The 18590-nt window shown below is 47.3% G+C and overlaps 1 protein-coding gene across 4 annotated transcripts; it reads right to left on the bottom strand.

The window, feature by feature from the left end:
* Positions 1 to 1215: 1215 nt before the first annotated feature.
* Positions 1216 to 5314, bottom strand: LOC133385663 (uncharacterized). 4 transcript variants are annotated; one of them, XR_009762931.1, is made up of 4 exons: positions 5059 to 5273; positions 4529 to 4626; positions 2994 to 3066; positions 1216 to 2719 (listed from the first exon to the last, which is right to left on the bottom strand). XR_009762931.1 is itself a non-coding variant. In XM_061629137.1 (2 exons), the coding sequence occupies exon 2, from the start codon at positions 2571 to 2573 to the stop codon at positions 1854 to 1856; it is 720 nt and encodes a 239-aa protein (XP_061485121.1). In that variant the 5' UTR covers positions 2574 to 2717; positions 5059 to 5183; the 3' UTR covers positions 1216 to 1853. The 4 variants fall into 4 exon arrangements, 1 of the variants encoding a protein (XP_061485121.1); XR_009762932.1 differs by lacking the exon at positions 4529 to 4626 and having other exon boundaries at positions 5059 to 5314; XR_009762930.1 differs by lacking the exon at positions 2994 to 3066 and having other exon boundaries at positions 5059 to 5243.
* Between the last annotated feature and the right edge of the window lie 13276 nt (positions 5315 to 18590).

The following is an 18590-nucleotide window of genomic DNA, read 5'->3' as shown; positions in this document are numbered from 1 at the left end:
GCTAGCACAGACATGGTGATGGAAGGTCTAGTCCAAAATATCTGAAGGGCAACACCTTGGCAAAGGCTGTATAAGGTGTTCTTTTTTGTGGGTTGTATGTGGATATTTAAGGTTTCTTAGAGCCAGTGTGGTGCAGTGGTTAAGGTGCTGGACTATGACCTGGGAGACCAGGGTTCGAATCCCCACACAGCCACGAAGCTCACTGGGTGACCTTGGGCCAGTCACCGCTTCTCACCCTCAGAGGAAGGCAATGGTAAACCCCCTCTGAATACCGCTTCCCATGGAAACCCTATTCATAGGGTCGCCATAAGTCAGAATCGACTTGAAGGCAGTCCATTTCTGTTTTTCAAGATAGAATAATTAACAATTTAACCACTTGTTCTCGATCCTGAGCCCTTGGGATGCACAGCCAACAAATAATATTGTCCAAATTGTGGCAGAGGTGCCTTTTTGAGAGGGCTTGCTATTTATTTATTTATTTGTTAGATTTATATCCCGCCCTTCCTCCCAGCAAGAGCCCAGGATGGAAACAAAAGCACTAAAAACACTCTAAAACATCATAAAAAAACCCCACTCTCCCCCATGGTCAGTGTTACCTATCCTAGGACTACCACCTGGGAGACCAGGGTTCGAATCCCCCCGCAGCCACGAAGCGCACTGGGTGACCTTGGGCCAGTCACTGCCTCTCAACCTCAGAGGAAGGCAATGGTAAACCCCCTCTGAACGCCGCTTACCATGAAAACCCTATTCGTAGGGTCGCCATAAGTGGGAATAGACTTGAAGGCAGTCCATTTCCATTTTTAACCTCGCTCCAGAAGTACTGTGGACAGCTCCTTGAAAGTTTGGACTAAAACTCAAGGCAGGGAGCCACCAACCACCACTGGAGTAATGAGACCCTCCAGATATTGTTGGGCTTCCCTGACCATTGACCATGCTGGCTGAGGCTGGTGGGATTTGGCATCCAAAGTCTGGAAGGCCACAGGCTCCCCATTCCCGGTATACCAGAAACTCTGCTGCAGTTATGATATCAACAGCTGCATGGAATCAAAGCTCCAACCCATCAAGCCTAACCAGGCTGGATTAAGAGCCAGAAATTCAAATCTGGTTCTTGACTCCCAACTCTCTGTGCAAGAGGAGCATGCGATACAGAGTTTAGGTGACTTCCAGTTGTTGGCTTTAAAGAATCTATATATAGAGATTAGATACAGGAGATGATTATGCAGACTTCTAAATCTTTAATAAAGCCAAAACGAAGGGAGACAACATTCCAGGAAAACTAAGAACCCCTTCTGTGGCAATGATACAAGAGAATACGCTTCATCAAAATATTAAGAGTATCAACATTTGAACAACGAGTTCAGGGCAAGGATTATAAAAAAGCTTTCCCCAACCTGGTGCCTGAGTTCCCATCAGCATGAAATATTCTTAGTCCAGAACTGGGGGATTAGTGCCCCCCCCCAGATCTCTTCATCCACTGACCATGGGAAGTGGAGTCCAGCACCATCTGAAGAGCCACAGATGTCCTCCAGTCCCTTATGTCACACGCACATCACACATTTGAAGCCCTCTTACACCACCTTAATGGTCATGGCTTTCCCCAAAGGATCCTGGGAACTGCAGCTTATTAAGAGAGTGATTAGGAGACTCCTCACAGAGCTAGAACTCCCAGCATGCTAGTTCCCAGGATTCTTTGGAGGATGCTATGACTGTTAAGGTGGTATAAGAGGCCTTTAAACGTATGGTGTGCCTGTGATCTTAGCCCACAAGAATTTCAGTGCTGTGGCGGTTGTTTCGGCATCAATGACATGTGGAGCTCAGGGTGAGCTTCACATGCATTACCAGCCTTGGCTCCTCTAAGTCACTCTGTAAAATAGACAGGCTTGCATCTTATCCAACGCTGCTAGGAAACCTTGCAAGTTAGTCAGGCAGTGGCTGCTGTCATCCAGCATAGAGCCCAGGGCCTCCCAGAGAGACAACAGTTTGTGAAATACGTTTGGCATGCCCAGATTCTCTTTGATTGACGGATGACAGGCCAGCCGCGTAAGTTCCTGGTGCTGGCTCATTAGTAACTCATGAAGCTGCCTCAGATAGTCCAGAGTGTTATTTGGTTGCACCTCCTCTAAGTCCTGCTGGACTCTCATCAGATACTCCAAGTTGCTGTCTTCATCCCAGTCATTACTGGCATCATCTACGAAATCCTTGAGGTGTGAGAGAACATCGTGGACCTTCTTTGGGGCCAAGTGAAACAGCAAGCAAGAGACTGGAGCCAGTGTCCTCTCACTGCGGCTAACGATTCTAGGAACCTTACACTGAGAGGACAAGAGAGTCCAGACAGCTCTCAGTTCTCTTGCAATTGTGGGCAGGTCACTAAGAAGCAAGAAGAAGCCATCCTCTTTCAAATTGCCTAGCAAGACGGAGACTTTCGCCACAACAACTTCTGCGGCTTCGGAGACATTCATTTCCACCACATAATCCTTGATTGCGGACACTCTCCCAAGTTGAGTCGAGGGGCATATCTTAGTCAAAGCATCCTGGAGTGGAGCCAGGCTCCCGACATAGTCTGTTTCCCACATCACCTAGGTCTGGATCACAAAAGAGGCTCGAGTCTTAAACTGGTGGGTCTGACCTTCGCCTCAACTTGCAGGAACCAATTGTGCGATATCAGAGTTGGCACCTTCTAGGGATTCAGAGCTGGCCCCAACTCTCTCTCTCTCTCTCTCTGTGTGTGTGCAAGAGCAGAATAAGTAAGAGGCAGAGTTTAGTTACTACAAGATCCAATAAGTTCACCTTGCTGCACAACAAGATCTGCCCTGACTAAGATTTATATAAATTCTGATTACACACATAGCTACGTTGTCGGGGCAGATCCACCATCTATTTTCCATCTCTTGAGGTGCAGACCTTGCCAAAAATCAGTATTATTCATCACCCTTGGGTAAGCTGGTTCAAGAACCAATTCTCTAGTTTTCACAGGCCTTTGACAATTCCCTCACCTGCAGGAATGAAGCAGGTGAAGTCCATTCCAGCCTTATCTCCAGGACAGGATAAGGTGCACCTGCTCAGTTTCTTTTAAGGAGTGAAGAAGTAGAGTGGTCTTAAATCCACTGAATTATTTATTTCATTTCATTTTTAAACCGCCCATAGCTAGTAGCTCTCTGGGCGGTGTACAAAACAGAGTTAAAATACCATTAACAAGCTATAATTGCCTTGCAGAGAGTCAGTAGACCTCTAACTACCAGGTGCTTTGGGGATTAGCAAAGAGGACTGTTGCCCAGCCTCACCCAGCCTCAACAAGACTAGACTGACCAGCCAAATGCCATAAACTCTATTGACATAGTCAAAGCTTAGAACAGTCTAGACAACAACAAGCAGTCTCCAAGAGCAGGCAAGAGGGAAGCTCGGAGGATGGCAACAAGGGAGAGTGCCTTCTCAGTGGTGGCCCCCAAATTATGGAATGATCTTTCTCATGAGGTGTGCCTGGTGCCAACACTGTTATCTTTTTGGCGCCAGGTCAAGACTTTCCTCTTCTCCCAGGCATTTTAGCATGTGTTTTAAATTGTTTTTAAAAGATGTGCTTTTAAATTTGTATATTTGTTTTTAATGTTTTTAGTTATTGTAAACCTCCCAGAGAGCTTCAGTTATGGGGCAGTATATAAGGTAAAGGTAAAGGTGTCCCTGCATTTGTAGCGCGAGTCGTTTCCGACTCTTAGGGTGACGTCTTGCGACATTTACTAGGCAGACCGTATATATGGGGTGGGATTGCCAGTTCCTTCCCCGGTCTTTCTTTACCTCCCAGCATATGCCGGGTACTCATTTTACCGACCACGGACGGATGGAAGGCTGAGTGGACCTCGACCCCATTTACCGGAGATTCGACTTCCTCCTTCCATTGGAATCGAACTCCAGCCGTGAGCAGAGCTTCGGCTGAGTTACCGCCACTTACCACTCTGCGCCACGGAGGATCTGGCGGTATATAAACACAATAAATAAATAAATAAGGTATTATGGAAATCCATCACCTGTTTTCAACCATAATGAAGAGCCATCAACAGACCTTTCCTCCTCTAGGCACTTGTCTGGTCCCTTTTTAAAGGCATCTAAACCAGTGGGCTTCACCACATCTTATTGTGGCAATGTAAGTGAATTACATGCTGTGAGTTCTAGCAGTTTTCGTTTCCATTTTTTCCTGCACATAGTGTCACCCAGTTTCATGAAACACCACCCTCCTCTAGCATTCTGAGAGAAACAAGGCCCTCCATCTGCTGCACAAGGTGCCCTCTGGATGTTGCTGGTCTCTAACTCCTACCAGCTCCAACCACCATGGCCATCTGTCAGGGAAGAGAGGAGCTGTGAGGTGTAAGAATATCCAGAGAGCTACAAATTGAGCTACAAATTCTCCACCCTAGCTCTCCACCCTGCATGACTGCAGAGATTTCCCTCACGTGGGCCATCTACCATTCACAGAGCTTAGCTGGTTGATGACCTGATAGTCAACAATAATGCTTCCCTAGCTGACTGATGCACTCACCAGCAACTCATGTACAATTGCGGAGAGGAGTTTTGGGTTAAGAATTAACTATGCTGATGAAAAACCAGAGTCATATCTCAATGCATTTGCTATGTAACCTGCAAAGGAATAGGAGAGAGAGTTGTTAAGATGTAATTATAAGGGGAGGAGGGAGGAAAGGGAGGTGGGGATATGCTTAAATACCTGTTTGTAAAAATCAATAAAACATTTTTTTTAAAGTAATGCTTCCCTCTGCACCCAGAAAAAAAAAGCACTACTGCTAAATCTTTGTACATCAAGCTACTCTGCTGCTGTTGAGTTTCTCTGGTCAGTCACCCTTTCTTCTTTTTAGCTCAAAACATGTATCTAAACTTCACAAGCTATTTGTTTAATCCAGAGAGCCAGAGTTATTCACAAGAACACTGACAGAGAGATTAGCCAATGCCTTGGACTTTTAGTTCCCACAAAGCTAACTGCAGACAAAACCCACAAACGTCGGTTCCACGGCTAGAAGACAAAAAAAGGTTTCTGCTAGTTTTTTATTAACTCACCAGCATTAAAGCCCAAGTCTTTCTTCTCTACAACAGCTGAAGGACACCACATACAGGGAGGAACAGTAAGCTGTGTGCTGTTTATAAAGGAACTTCCCCCACTCAGAAGAATTCTTTACAGGGACTGCTCAAGTGCGTTTGTGTGTGTGTGGGGGGGGAGACCCAAACCATGTGGCCCCAGTCCTGGAAGGATGATGTGGAAACTTCCTTTAACCTCCACAAGGGCCAATAGCTCAATAGTAGAGGGACAACATGTCATATGTTAGCCAGCAGAAGCCTCCAGGTTCAGTCTCCACCAGTCTGTTGAAAAGATCTCAGGGAGAGAATCATAGAATCGCAGCATTGGAAGGGGCCTATGAGGCCTTCGACTCCAACCCCCTGCTCATTGCAGGAATCGAGCTTAAAACATACTTGAGCTAGGGTTGCCAGGTTCAATCCCTGAGACTGATCCTGTATCTTTAGGAGAAGAGAAAGTCAGCCAAGTGCAGGTGTTCTTGAAACCCTGTAATGGGCAAAACCACAAGGTGGAATTCTCCCTCCCCCCTGCAGAACTTTTAAAGATCCTCTTGGAGACCTGGCCTGGCAACCAAGAGGTCTTTTGTGTCTTTAAAAGTTGTGCAGGGGGAAGGGAGAATTCCACCTTGTGGTTTTTCCCATTACAGTGTTGCAAGAAAACCTGCACTTGGCTGACTTTCTCTTTTCCTAAAGATAGAGGATCAGTCTCAGGCCATGAACCTGGCAACCCTATGTAACCTGACAGTTGCCTGTCCAGCTGCCTCTTGAAGACCTCCAGTGTCGGAGAGCCCACTACCTCTCTAGGAAATTGGCTCCATTGTTGTATCGCTCTAACTGTTAGGAAGTTTTTTCTGATGTTCAGTCAAAATCTGGCTTCCTGCAACTTGATCCCATTATTCCGTGTCCTGCACTCTGGGACGATTGAGAAGAGATCCTGGCCCTCCTCTACATGACAACCTTTCATGTACTTGAAGAGTACATATCTCCCCTCAGTCTTCTATTCTCCAGGCTAAACATGCCCATTTCTTTCAGTCTCTCCTCATAGGGCTTGGTTTCCAGTTCCCTGATCATCCTTGTTGCCCTCCTCTGAACCTGTTCCAGTTTGTCTGCATCCTTCTTAAAGTGCGGAGAGCAGAACTGGATGAAGTACTCAACATGAGGCCTAACCAGTGCTGAATAGAGGGAACCAATACTTCATGCAATTTGAAAATGATACTTCTGTTAATACAGCCTAAAATAGCATTTGCCTTTTTTGCAGCCCCATCACACTGTTGGCTCATGTTCAGTGCTCTCCTTGCCAGTCTCCTTGCCCCACCAACTTCAGTCTGTCTTCTCTCAACCAATTAGGGGATGGCTCTCCCTGTCATTGGCTGCGGCTCCACCTACCATTGGTGTCCCTGCCTTTTGCCCTACCAGTCCCAACGGCACCACCAGCCACCACTGGCTGGATCAGGGATGAGGAACTTGGTGCCCTCCAGATATTGCTGACCTCCATCTCTCGTCAGACCCAGCCAGCATGGCCAACGGTCTATCAACTAACTGAATCAACATCAGGAGGATCAAAGAGTGGGGATCAAATGCTGCTCCAGTAGCCACCCCCAAAATGGCTTTGTAATGTTTAAATGTATCAATTTTTTTAAGTTTCAAAAATTCACAGTCATACAGAAAAATAAATGAACAAAACTAACACCTGTCCCCCTCCTCCCCTGCTAAGTAAGGCAAGTGACTTTCAACATAATTATTCCCCCGCCTGCAAAATGTTATTGGCTCAAGCCACTCCCCATTGGCCCTGTGAGATAAACTGGGTGATAGTGGGACTTGCATGGCCAGAGTTGGGTTACAGTGCAGTGTAGTGGTTAAGGCAGGGGTGGCTAACCTTTAGGCCTCCAGATGTTGCTGAACTACAACTCCCATTGACCCCAGCCAGCAAGGACAGAAATTAGGAATGAAGGGAGTTGTGGTCTAGTGACGTCTGGAGGGCCCCAGGTTTCTCAGCCCTGAGCTAGATGGGCTACTCAGCAGGTTCCTCAGAGAGCATTGCAGAGTACAAAGCCATCCCGCTCAGACATGCAAGAACTTTCTGGCATCTGTATGTTGCAGGGTCTGGTGGGGGACTAGGGTTGCCAGGTTCCTGGCCTGAGACTGATCCTGTATCTTTAGGAGAAGAGAGTCAGCCAAGTGCAGGTGTTCTTGCAACCCTGTAATGAGAAAAACCACAAGGTGGAATTCTCCCTTCCCTCTGCACAACTTTTAAAGATACAGAAGACCTCTTGGTTGCCAGGCCCGGCCTCCCAGAGGTCTTCTGTATCTTTAAAAGTCGGGCAAGGGGAAGGGAGAATTCCACCTTGTGGTTTTTCCCATTATAGTGTTGCAAGAACACCTGCACTTGGCTGACTTTCTCTTCTCCTAAAGATACAGGATCAGTCTCAGGCCAGGAACCTGGCAACCCTATGGGGGACCTACCCTCCCTCTGTGCCTTTAACTGCAGCTTGGCCTCCAGAAATGCCACAGGTGAAGCCTTTCCACCCATCACTCTGGGGGAAGCAGCTAAAGGCACAGGAGCACACAGCAGGTAAAAAGAAAAACGCGAGACAGCAGCAAGGAAAGAGATGGGAGGTTTTGTCTTGAAACAAGCGCAGCCGAGTGGCCATTGTGCTGCAAGCAGGGAGTCCTGTTGCTCTAGAGGGGCTGATAACCTGGAGGATGTTTTTGTTTCCTTGCTTCTGAGTTTTGAACAGCAATTAAGCATGGCCGTAAAGTAATGGGGAAGTTATTCCTGCATGCCAGGCTGTTAACTGCACAGGAGCAATGTCTCTAAGGAAATTGGCAATGGAAGCAGGCCATTAGCCTATGCGCTGGTGCATTTATGTCTCCTTTGACTGGTCAAGGCCCTACATAGATTCACAGAACCATAGAGTTGGAAGGGGCCTATAAGGCCATGGAGCCCAACCCCCTGCTCAAGGCAAGAAAACTGTTCTGCTTTGTTTGGGGGGGATTGTAAGATGTTGCCCCAATGCAAATGTGACCCACACTTTCCAGTGCATTTCCTCCTCCCCCCCCATCACTTTCCTTATTGCAAAAGGATCCCTGATCTTTTGGGGAAGCAGCGTTTTATTTATTTATTAAATTTATATCCCCCCCTTCCTCCCAGAAGAAGCAAAAGAGCTCTTTGTTGCACAAGAGCTCTAAGTCGACTACAATTCTACAACCTGAATTCGCCTGGGATGCAACTGAATCCCTCCCCAAAATAGCAACAATCTGGAAACTTACTTTGTATGTGGGAAGCTGTCTTAGCCTTTGCCTGTAGCAGTAGGTGCCAACCCTTTTTTTTGCCCAGCAGTGGGTACTTTTGGAATGTTCAGAAAGGGCCATGGGCGCCAGTCACAAAATGGCTGCAGTGGGGAGGACGCAGCAAGCATAATGACTGCCACATCTGAAAGAGACAGGAACCCAAAATGGTGTGGGCATACCCCCCTCCCCGTCAATGGGGAAAAAGTCACCTATTTCAGCCTCCGCCATCCTCACTCATAGAGATAAGCTCTTTGCACCTCTTACCTGTTCAGAATGGAGGGGAGGATGTCTGATCCTGACATCCACTAAAACGTGGGCATGTTTAAGGTGGGGGGCATTGTAGGAGCCAGTGCAAACAGGAAGTGAGCAGGAAAAGCAAACTGTCTCTCATGTATTGTGGACTTCTGAGTGATAGTTACCAAGACCTTTCGCAAGCACCATCGTAGACACCAGCAGGAACACTAGCACCCCTTCATTGCCTCTAGATATCTGGTATGGACAAAGCTGTGGTTGTTGGCAAAATGATCATAGAATCATAGAAAAGTAGAGTTGGAAGGGGCCTATAAGGCTATCAAGTCCAACCCTCTGCACAATGCAGAAATCCAAATCAAAGCATTCCCAACAGATGGCTGTCCAGCTGCCTCTTGAATGTCTCCAGTGTCGGAGAGCCCACTACCTCTCTAGGTCATTGGTTCCATCGTCATATGGCTGTAACAGTTAGGAAGTTTTTCCTGATGTCCAGTCGAAATCTGGCTTCCTGCAACTTGAGCCCATTATTCCGTGTCCTGCACTCTGGGACGATTGAGAAGAGATCCTGGCCCTCCTCTATGTGACAACCTTTCATGTACTTGAAGAGTGCTATCATATCTCCCCTCAACCTTCTCTTCTCCAGGCTAAACATGCCCAGTTCTTTCAGTCTCTCCTCATAGGGCTTTGTTTCCAGTCCCCTGATCATCCATGTTGCTTTCTTCTGAACCTGTTCCAGTTTGTCTGCATCCTTCTTAAAGTGCGGAGACCAGAACTGGACACAGTACTCAACATGAGGCCTAACCAATGCTGAATAGAGGGGAACTAATACTTCACACGATTCGGAAACTATACTTCTGTTAATGCAGCCTAATATAGCATTTGCCTTTTTTGCAGCCACATTACACTGTTGGCTCATATTCAGCTTGTGATCAACGACAATTCCAAGTTCCTTCTCACATGTCGTACTGCTGAGCCAAGTATCCCCCATCTTATAACTGTGCATTTGGTTTCTTTTTCCTAAGTGTAGAACTTTGTATTTATCCCTGTTGAATTTCATTCTGTTGTTTTCAGCCCAATGCTCCAGCCAGCAAGGTCCCTTTGAATTTTGTTTCTGTCTTCTATGGTATTAGCTGTGCCTCTCAGTTTGGCATCATCTGAAAATTTGATAAGCATGCTCTGTACCTCCTCATCCAAGTTGTTAATAAAAATGTTGAAGAGCACTGGGCCCAGGACTGAGCCCTGTGGTACCCCACTTGTTATTTCTGCCCAGTTTGAGAGGGAACCATTGATAAGCACTCTTTGAGTACGATTCTGGAGACAACTGTGGATCCACCTGATAGTTGTTCCTTTTAAAATATTGTTATAGGTTTGGGGGGTTGAGATAGATTTATTTATTTATTATTTATTTAATTTAATTTATATACCGCCCTAAGCCCGAAGGCTCTCTGGGCGGTGTACAAAAAGATAAAAAACAAGCAATATATAAATACAATAAATACAATAAATCAAGAAAACAAAACAAACAAACAATAAAAGAACCAAACAACATCCAAAAATACAAATAATGATGAAAATACCATTAAAACACACATTAAAATGCCTGGGAGTATAAAAAGGTTTTCACCTGGTGCCGAAAAGATAGTAGCGTCGGTGCCAGGCGCACCTCATCGGGGAGGCTGTTCCACAGTTCGGGGCCACCACAGAAAAGGCCCTGGTTCTAGTCACCACCCTCCGAGCTTCTCGATGGGATGGCACTCGGAGGAGGGCCTTAGATGTTGAGCGCAGTGTCTGGGTAGGTTCATATTGGGAGAGGCGGTCCACCAGGTATTGCGGTCCCATGCCGTGTAGGGCTTTATAGGTCAAAACCAGCACTTTGAATCTAGCCCGGAAACAAACAGGAAGCCAGTGCAGATGGGCCAGAACAGGTGTTATATGAGCGGACCTTCTGGTCTGCGTCAGCAATCTGGCCGCTGCATTCTGGACTAGTTGTAGTTTCCGAACAGTCTTCAAGGGCAGCCCAACGTAGAGCGCATTGCAGTAGTCCAGTCTAGAAGTTACCAGAGCATGAACAACTGAGGCGAGGTCGTCACTGTCCAGATAGGGACGTAGCTGGGCTACCAGGCGAAGATGGTAGAAAGCATTCCGTGCCACCGAGGCCACCTGGGCCTCAAGTGACAAGGAAGGATCAAAAAGAACCCCCAAGCTACGCACCTGTTCCTTCAAGGGGAGTGTAACCCCATCAAGAACAGGATGAACATCCTCCATCTGGGCAGAGAAGGCACTCACCAACAGCGTCTCGGTCTTGTCTGGATTGAGCTTCAGTCTGTTCGCTCCCATCCAGTCCATTATCGCGGCCAGGCAGCGGTTTAGCACGTTAACAGCCTCACCTGAAGAGGATGAAAAGGAGAAATAGAGCTGCGTGTCATCAGCGTACTGATGGCAACACACCCCAAAACTCCTGATGACCGCACCCAGAGGCTTCATGTAGATGTTGAAAAGCATGGGGGACAGTACCGATCCCTGCGGAACTCCACAATGGAGAGTCCAGGGCATCGAGCAATGTTCCCCAAGCACTACCTTCTGGTGGCGACCCACCAAGTAGGAGCGGAGCCACTGCCAAGCAGTACCCCCAACTACCAACTCCGTGAGTCTTCCCAGAAGGATACCATGGTCGATGGTATCAAAAGCAGCTGAGAGATCAAGGAGAATCAACAGAGTCACACTCCCCCTGTCCCTCTCCCGACAAAGGTCATCATACAGGGCGACCAAGGCTGTTTCGGTGCCAAAACCGGGCCTGAAACCGGATTGAAATGGATCAAGATAATCAGTGTCATCCAAGAGCCCCTGGAGCTGGCCGGCAACCACCCGTTCTAGCACCTTGCCCAGGAATGGAACATTCGCCACAGGTCTATAATTGTTCAGGTTATCTGGGTCCAAAGAGGGTTTCTTCAGGAGCGGTCTCACAACCGCCTCTTTTAGGCAGTCAGGGACCACTCCCTCTCTCAGAGAGGCGTTTATTATCTCCTTGGCCCAGCCAGCGGTTCCGGTCCTGCCAGCTTTCACCAGCCAAGAGGGGCAAGGGTCCAGCACAGATGTGGTCGCCCGCACCAGTCCAAGGATCTTGTCAACATCCTCAAGCTGCACAGACTGAAACTCATCCAATAAACAAGGACAAGACCGTGTTCTGGATGCTTCATTAGATCCCACTGCCATAATATTGGAGTCTAAGTCCCGGCGAATGCATGCAATCTTATCCTGGAAGTGCCTCGCGAACTCATCACAGCAGATTTTAAAGAGCTCCGCCGGGCGGGAGAGAGATGCCTTAATTGTGGCAGCAAAATATCTCTTTTTTGCTGCCCTCACCGCTACTATATACCGATGATTTCTACAAGTCCCCTTCCAGGCTCGGATTTGGAACCCTGCACCTGGAGGGGGGCTCTGCAGCTGAGGAACCTGCTCTGTTGGTCAGAGGAGTCTTCTTTGTTAATCTAACAGAGTGGTCAGGTGGCCTAATGGGTCTATCAAGTGTCCTTTAACTGGTGAATGGGCCAGGGAGATCCTATTGTTATTGAAACTCTTCAGGAGAGCCCCTCCCCCTTTCTGGTGCCAAAGAGAGGCTTGTGTTTTTAGCTAGTCAGAGAAAAGGCTGAGAACTGGAGACATGCAGAGAGGCTGGCTCCCTGCACCATGGCTTTAGGATGCCTCCTGTAAGCCTGATGGAAAAGGAAGACCTATTGGACTGCTGATGCTTTGAACTCCTTCATTTTATGCTCAGGCTATGAATGTGTGTAAATAAACAAACCATATTTCATAAAGACACCATAGTCTCCACTGACTTTCTTTCCAAGGATACCAAATCCTGGGTAAGTGCAGGGACCCCTGGAGACTGGGGTGGTGCACAACAATATGTTCTCTGCAAGAATTAGTGCTAATGGCCCAGTGAGCTTTTAAACTGCCACAATTTCCCATTCTTTGCAGAGTGGTTTTGCAGTATCCATTTCCTCTTCATCAGTTTCCTTCCTTCCGTGTTTCCTTTTTGCTACAACTGTAGCTGGAAGTATTCCAGGGGCCAGGCTGATGCCAGAGTGTGCGACGGCACAACCCACTAGAAAGTTCTCCTGCACAAGCTTCATTGTAATCCCATTCAAGATCTCTTTCATTCCACAGGAAAACGGTTTGTGCCTTCACTACTCCCATAGCACCACTACTGAATTGCCATGAAGTCGTAACTGCTACTACTATGATTCAGACAGCATATCTTTCCAATCATACTCTGCTATTACAGAAACTGGTATCTTGACATGAGTATCTTAAAAACTTCAGCTGTTCTTTTTACAAAAACAACAACCAAGTTTCTTGCTCTTACAAGCCACAGCACTTAGCTTTTTAGCTGTAACAACAGAGCTATGGGCAGTATGCAACTACACCGTTGCACTAGCGCAATGGATCTGCTCCAGAGTTGGGGGAAGCCCTACATTTTGGGGGTGAGCAGGGGGAGGAGAGAGAGAGAATGTTCCATTGTGGAATGAGAAATCCTTGTGTTGATGGAACATTCACCTTAGCACTACATTGAATACAACCCATTGTAGCCAAGCGTCTGAAAATAATCTTGTCCTCTACATTAGTGTGTATGCGTGCTTTCTAGGCACTATGGTTGAAAATGGACCAATGGAGATGATAAAGAGTTTTCAGAAAACACATTTCAGGGGTTGCCGTTGGGCTGCGCTGGGCTGGCTGCATTACATTCTCCAAGCAATAATTCATTCCCTAAAGTTTCTCCCCTCCATAAGAACATAAGAAGAGCCTGCTGGATCAGGCCAGTGGCCCATCTAGTCCAGCATCCTGTTCTCACAGTGGCCAACCAGGTGCCTGGGGGAAGCCCGCAAGCAGGACCCGAGTGCAAGAACACTCTCCCCTCCTGAGGCTTCCGGCAACTGGTTTTCAGAAGCATGCTGCCTCTGACTAGGGTGGCACAGCACAGCCATCATGGCTAGTAGCCATTGATAGCCCTGTCCTCCATGAATTGGTCTAATCTTCTTTTAAAGCCATCCAAGCTGGTGGCCATGACTGCATCTTGTGGGAGCAAATTCCATAGTTTAACTATGCGCTGAGTAAAGAAGTACTTCCTTTTGTCTGTCCTGAATCTTCCAACATTCAGCTTCTTTGAATGTCCACGAGTTCTAGTATTATGAGAGAGGGAGAAGAACTTTTCTCTATCCACTTTCTCAATGCCATGCATAATTTTATACACTTCTATCATGTCTCCTCTGACCCGCCTTTTCTCTAAACTAAAAAGCCCCAAATGCTGCAACCTTTCCTCGTAAGGGAGTCGCTCCATCCCCTTGATCATTGTGGTTGCCCTCTTCTGAACCTTTTCCAACTCTAGAATATCCTTTTTGAGATGAGGCGACCAGAACTGTGCACAGTATTCCAAATGCGGCCGCACCATAGATTTATACAATGGCATTATGATATCGGCTGTTTTATTTTCAATACCTTTCCTAATTATCGCTAGCATGGAATTTGCCTCTTTCACAGCTGCCGCACACTGGGTCGACATATTCATCGTGCTGTCCACTACAACCCCGAGGTCTCTCTCCTGGTCGGTCACCGCCAGTTCAGACCCCATGAGCCTATATGTGAAATTAAGATTTTTTGCTCCAATATGCATAATTTTACACTTGTTTATATTGAATTACATTTGCCATTTTCCCACCCATTCACTGTTTGGAGAGGTCTTTTTGAAGCTCTTCGCAATCCCTTTTTGTTTTAACAACCCTGAACAATTTAGTGTCGTCAGCAAACTTGGCCACTTCACTGCTCACTCCTAATTCTAGGTCATTAATGAACAAGTTGAAAAGTACAGGTCCCAATACCGATCCTTGAGGGACTCCACTTTCTACAGCCCTCCATTGGGAGAACTGTCCATTTATTCCTACTCTCTGCTTTCTGCTTCTTAACCAATCCCTTATCCACAAGAGGACCTCTCCTCTATTCCATGACTGCTAAGCTTCCTCAGAAGTCTTTGGTGAGGTACCTTGTCAAACGCTTTTTGAAAGTCTAAGTACACTAGGTCCACTGGATCACCTCTATCTATATGCTTGTTGACACTCTCAAAGAATTCTAGTAGGTTACTGAGACAGGACTTTCCCTTGCAGAAGCCATGCTGGCTCTGCTTCAGCAAGGCTTGTTCTTCGATGTGCTTAGTTAATCTGGCTTTAATAATACTTTCTACCAGTTTCCCAGGGACAGAGGTTAAGCTAACTGGCCTGTAATTTCCGGGATCCCCTCTGGATCCCTTTTTGAAGATTGGCGTTACATTTGCCACTTTCCAGTCCTCAGGCACAGAGGAGGACCTGAGGGACAAGTTACATATTTTAGTTAGCAGATCAGCAATTTCACATTTGAGTTCTTTGAGAACTCTCGGGTGGATGCCATCCGGGCCCGGTGATTTGTCAGTTTTTATATTGTCCATTAAGCCTAGAACTTCCTCTCTCGTTACCACTATTTGTCTCAGTTCCTCAGAATCCCCTCCTGCAAATGTTAGTTCAGGTTCAGGGATCTGCCCTATATCTTCCACTGTGAAGACAGATGCAAAGAATTCATTTAGCTTCTCTGCAATCTCCTTATCGTTCTTTAGTATGCCTTTGACTCCCTTATCATCCAAGGGTCCAATCGCCTCCCTAGATGGTCTCCTGCTTTGAATGTATTTATAGAATTTTTTGTTGTTGGTTTTTATGTTCTTAGCAATGTGCTCCTCAAATTCTGTTTTAGCATCCCTTATTGTCTTCTTGCATTTCTTTTGCCAGAGTTTGTGTTCTTTTTTATTTTCTTCATTCGGACAAGACTTCCATTTTCTGAAGGAAGACTTTTTGCCTCTAAGAGCTTCCTTGACTTTGCTCATTAACCATGCTGGCATCTTCTTGGCCCTGGCGGTACCTTTTCTGATCTGCGGTATGCACTCCAGTTGAGCTTCTAATATAGTGTTTTTAAACAACTTCCAAGCATTTTCGAGTGATGTGACCCTCTGGACTTTGTTTTTCAGCTTTCTTTTTACCAATCCCCTCATTTTTGTGAAGTTTCCTCTCTTGAAGTCAAAAGTGACCGTGTTGGATTTTCCTGGCAATTGGCCATTTACATGTATGTTTAATTTAATAGCACTATGGTCACTGCTCCCAATCGGTTCAACAACGCTTACATCTCGCACTAGGTCCCGGTCCCCACTGAGGATTAAGTCCAGGGTTGCCGTCCCTCTGGTCGGTTCCATGACCAACTGGTCTAGGGAATAGTCATTTAGAATATCTAGAAATTTTGCTTCTTTGTCATGACTGGAACACATATGCAGCCAGTCTATGTCTGGGTAGTTGAAGTCACCCATTACTACCACATTTCCTAGTTTGGATGCTTCCTCAGTTTCATATCTCATCTCAAGGTCTCCCTGAGCATTTTGATCAGGGGGACGATAGATCGTTCCGAGTATTAAGTCCCTCCTGGGGCATGGTATCACCACCCACAACGATTCTGTGGAGGAGTCCGCCTCTTTTGGGGTTTCCAGCTTGCTGGATTCAATGCCTTCTTTCACGTATAGAGCGACTCCGCCACCAATACGTCCTTCCCTGTCCTTCCGGTATAGTTTATACCAGGGATAACCGTATCCCACTGGTTTTCTCCATTCCACCAGGTCTCCGTTATGCTCACTATATGAATGCTCTCCTCCAAGACCAAGCACTCCAGTTCTCCCATCTTGGTTTGGAGGCTCCTAGCATTAGCGTACAGGCACTTGTAAGCAGTGTCTCTCTTCAAGTGTCTTTGGCACTTGTAGTTTGGCCTGTGGTAATTTTGCCCTTCTGAATTTATATCCTGTGCCCCTGCTTTCACAATGCCTACTTCTAGGCCTACCCCTTTTAAAATTTCATCATTTCTTTGGTCTTTATCCCACGGGGGAGGTTTATTCCGAACTGGACCTTCCTCAGCTCCTGTCGGGTTTCCCCCCTCAGTCAGTTTAAAAGCTGCTCTGCCACCTTTTTAATTTTAAGTGCCAGCAGTCTGGTTCCATTCTGGTTCAAGTGGAGCCCGTCCCTTTTGTACAGGCCCGGCTTGTCCCAAAATGTTCCCCAGTGCCTAACAAATCCGAACCCTTCCACCCGACACCATCGTCTCATCCACGCATTGAGACTGTGAAGCTGGGCCTGTCTGGCTGGTCCTGCGCGTGGAACCGGTAGCATTTCAGAGAAAGCCACCTTGGAAGTCCTGGCTTTCAGCATCCTACCTAGCAACCTAAGTTTTGCTTCTAGGACCTCACCAGCTGCATTTCCCCATGTCGTTGGTGCCAACGTGCACCATGACCACTGACTCCTTCCCAGCACTGTCTACCAAACTATATAAATGACGGGCGATATCTGCAACCTTCGCACCAGGCAGGCAAAACACCTTGCGGTCTACACGCCCATCACACACCCCATCACACACCCCACTGTCTATGTTCCTAATGATTGAATCACCCACTACAAGGATCCCTCCACCCCCTGGAGATATATCCTCGGCACGAGAGGATAGCTGCTCATCCCCCAAGGAATGGGTCCCTTCTAAGGGATCGTTTCCCTCTTCCTCAGCTGGATGCTCTCCTTCCGAGACCGTCATTCTCCATGATAGCAGAAGAGCTATCATCCTCGGAGTGGGACACAGCTATAACGTCCCTGAAGGTCTCCTCCACACACCTCTCCACACACCTCCAACCAAACTGATTCCTGGCACGAGTGTGTTTCTTTCTTCTACTCCTGTGTCAAGTACTTTGGTGAGCAGAATGATAGATGTGCTTCGTTTCTCTTCTTACACAGGGATAAGGGAATAGTGCTTCTCCTGAGAACCTTCTCCAGATTCCAAACTTCCAAGCTGAGCTTCTTTCCATTTCCTGGGTCTCAGATCTGATTCTGGCCTGCTGCTGCCCTTCTCCACTACTTGCTCAGGAAGGATCCCTCCCTTAAGGCTTGGCCTCACACCATCCCACCAGGGGCGTCACTAGGGCGGTGCGGCAGGTGTGGGCCACACCGGGTGACACCACCAGATGGGGGTGACACCCAGAGCCGCCCCCCCCAGGCACCGCCTAGGCACCAACGAGAGTCTTCGCGTGGCGCGCCGGCTGCCTTCCTTGGCTGTTAGAAGGTGGAAGCGGCGGCAGACGAGGCGGCGGTGCGCTCCCGGGCCCTGTCGTTCGGCCGTGTGCTTCCAGAGGCTGCGCGCACTCTGCCGCACGCGCCATTGCTCAGAGTCTGAGAGAGAAGGCGCTGCGGGCCACACCGGGTGACACCAACCCTAGTGACGCCACTGCATCCCATGCCTTTCCTTGTGGTAACTGCCACATAAAATAACTCTCCAGTAGTACCTTGTCTGGAAATCTTAGGTGGCATTCACTCACTCACTTCTTGAATTCTTTCCCCAGCGGGCCTAGAGGTCTTTCTATGACAAGAACAGGCTACCTACTCTACCACAGAATCCATCCTTAAAGCATTCCCTGTTCCTTTTCTCCTTACAACAAACTCTGTAACTGGGGCTACTTGCCCTTCCTGACCTATCTTATCTTTATTGCTGTCCAGATATAAAGATTTTACCTTACCATGATTGGTTTAGATACCCTTGGGCTGCAGTCCTAGCTAATAAGCAAACCCCTGCCTCCCAGCCTCCCAAGGATACATTTTACAGACAGCTTAAGCCTTAAATTAGCATCTATTCTGTTTCATATACACCTATGTAAAATATTTATTTCATCGTGGCCAGAGAGCGGTCCCATTGTGTCAGTTACATGCTGAGATTCAGTATAATCTTATACTCTGACATAACATTTCCTCTTCTTAAACAAAATACTAAAAATTCTGATGAACGATAGGGCAGGGTCATGGAACTGAGGCAGGGAGCCCCTTGCTTTGTGGAGGCCTGGGGCAAAAGGCTCCAGTTGCCCATCCCCCAGGCAGCCCTGCATC

This window comes from Rhineura floridana, chromosome 5, assembly GCF_030035675.1.
Source record: "Rhineura floridana isolate rRhiFlo1 chromosome 5, rRhiFlo1.hap2, whole genome shotgun sequence".
NCBI classification, from domain to species: Eukaryota; Metazoa; Chordata; class Lepidosauria; order Squamata; family Rhineuridae; genus Rhineura; species Rhineura floridana.
The sequence above is the reverse complement of the archived record's forward strand: the minus strand, read 5'-3'. Positions and strand labels throughout refer to the sequence as shown.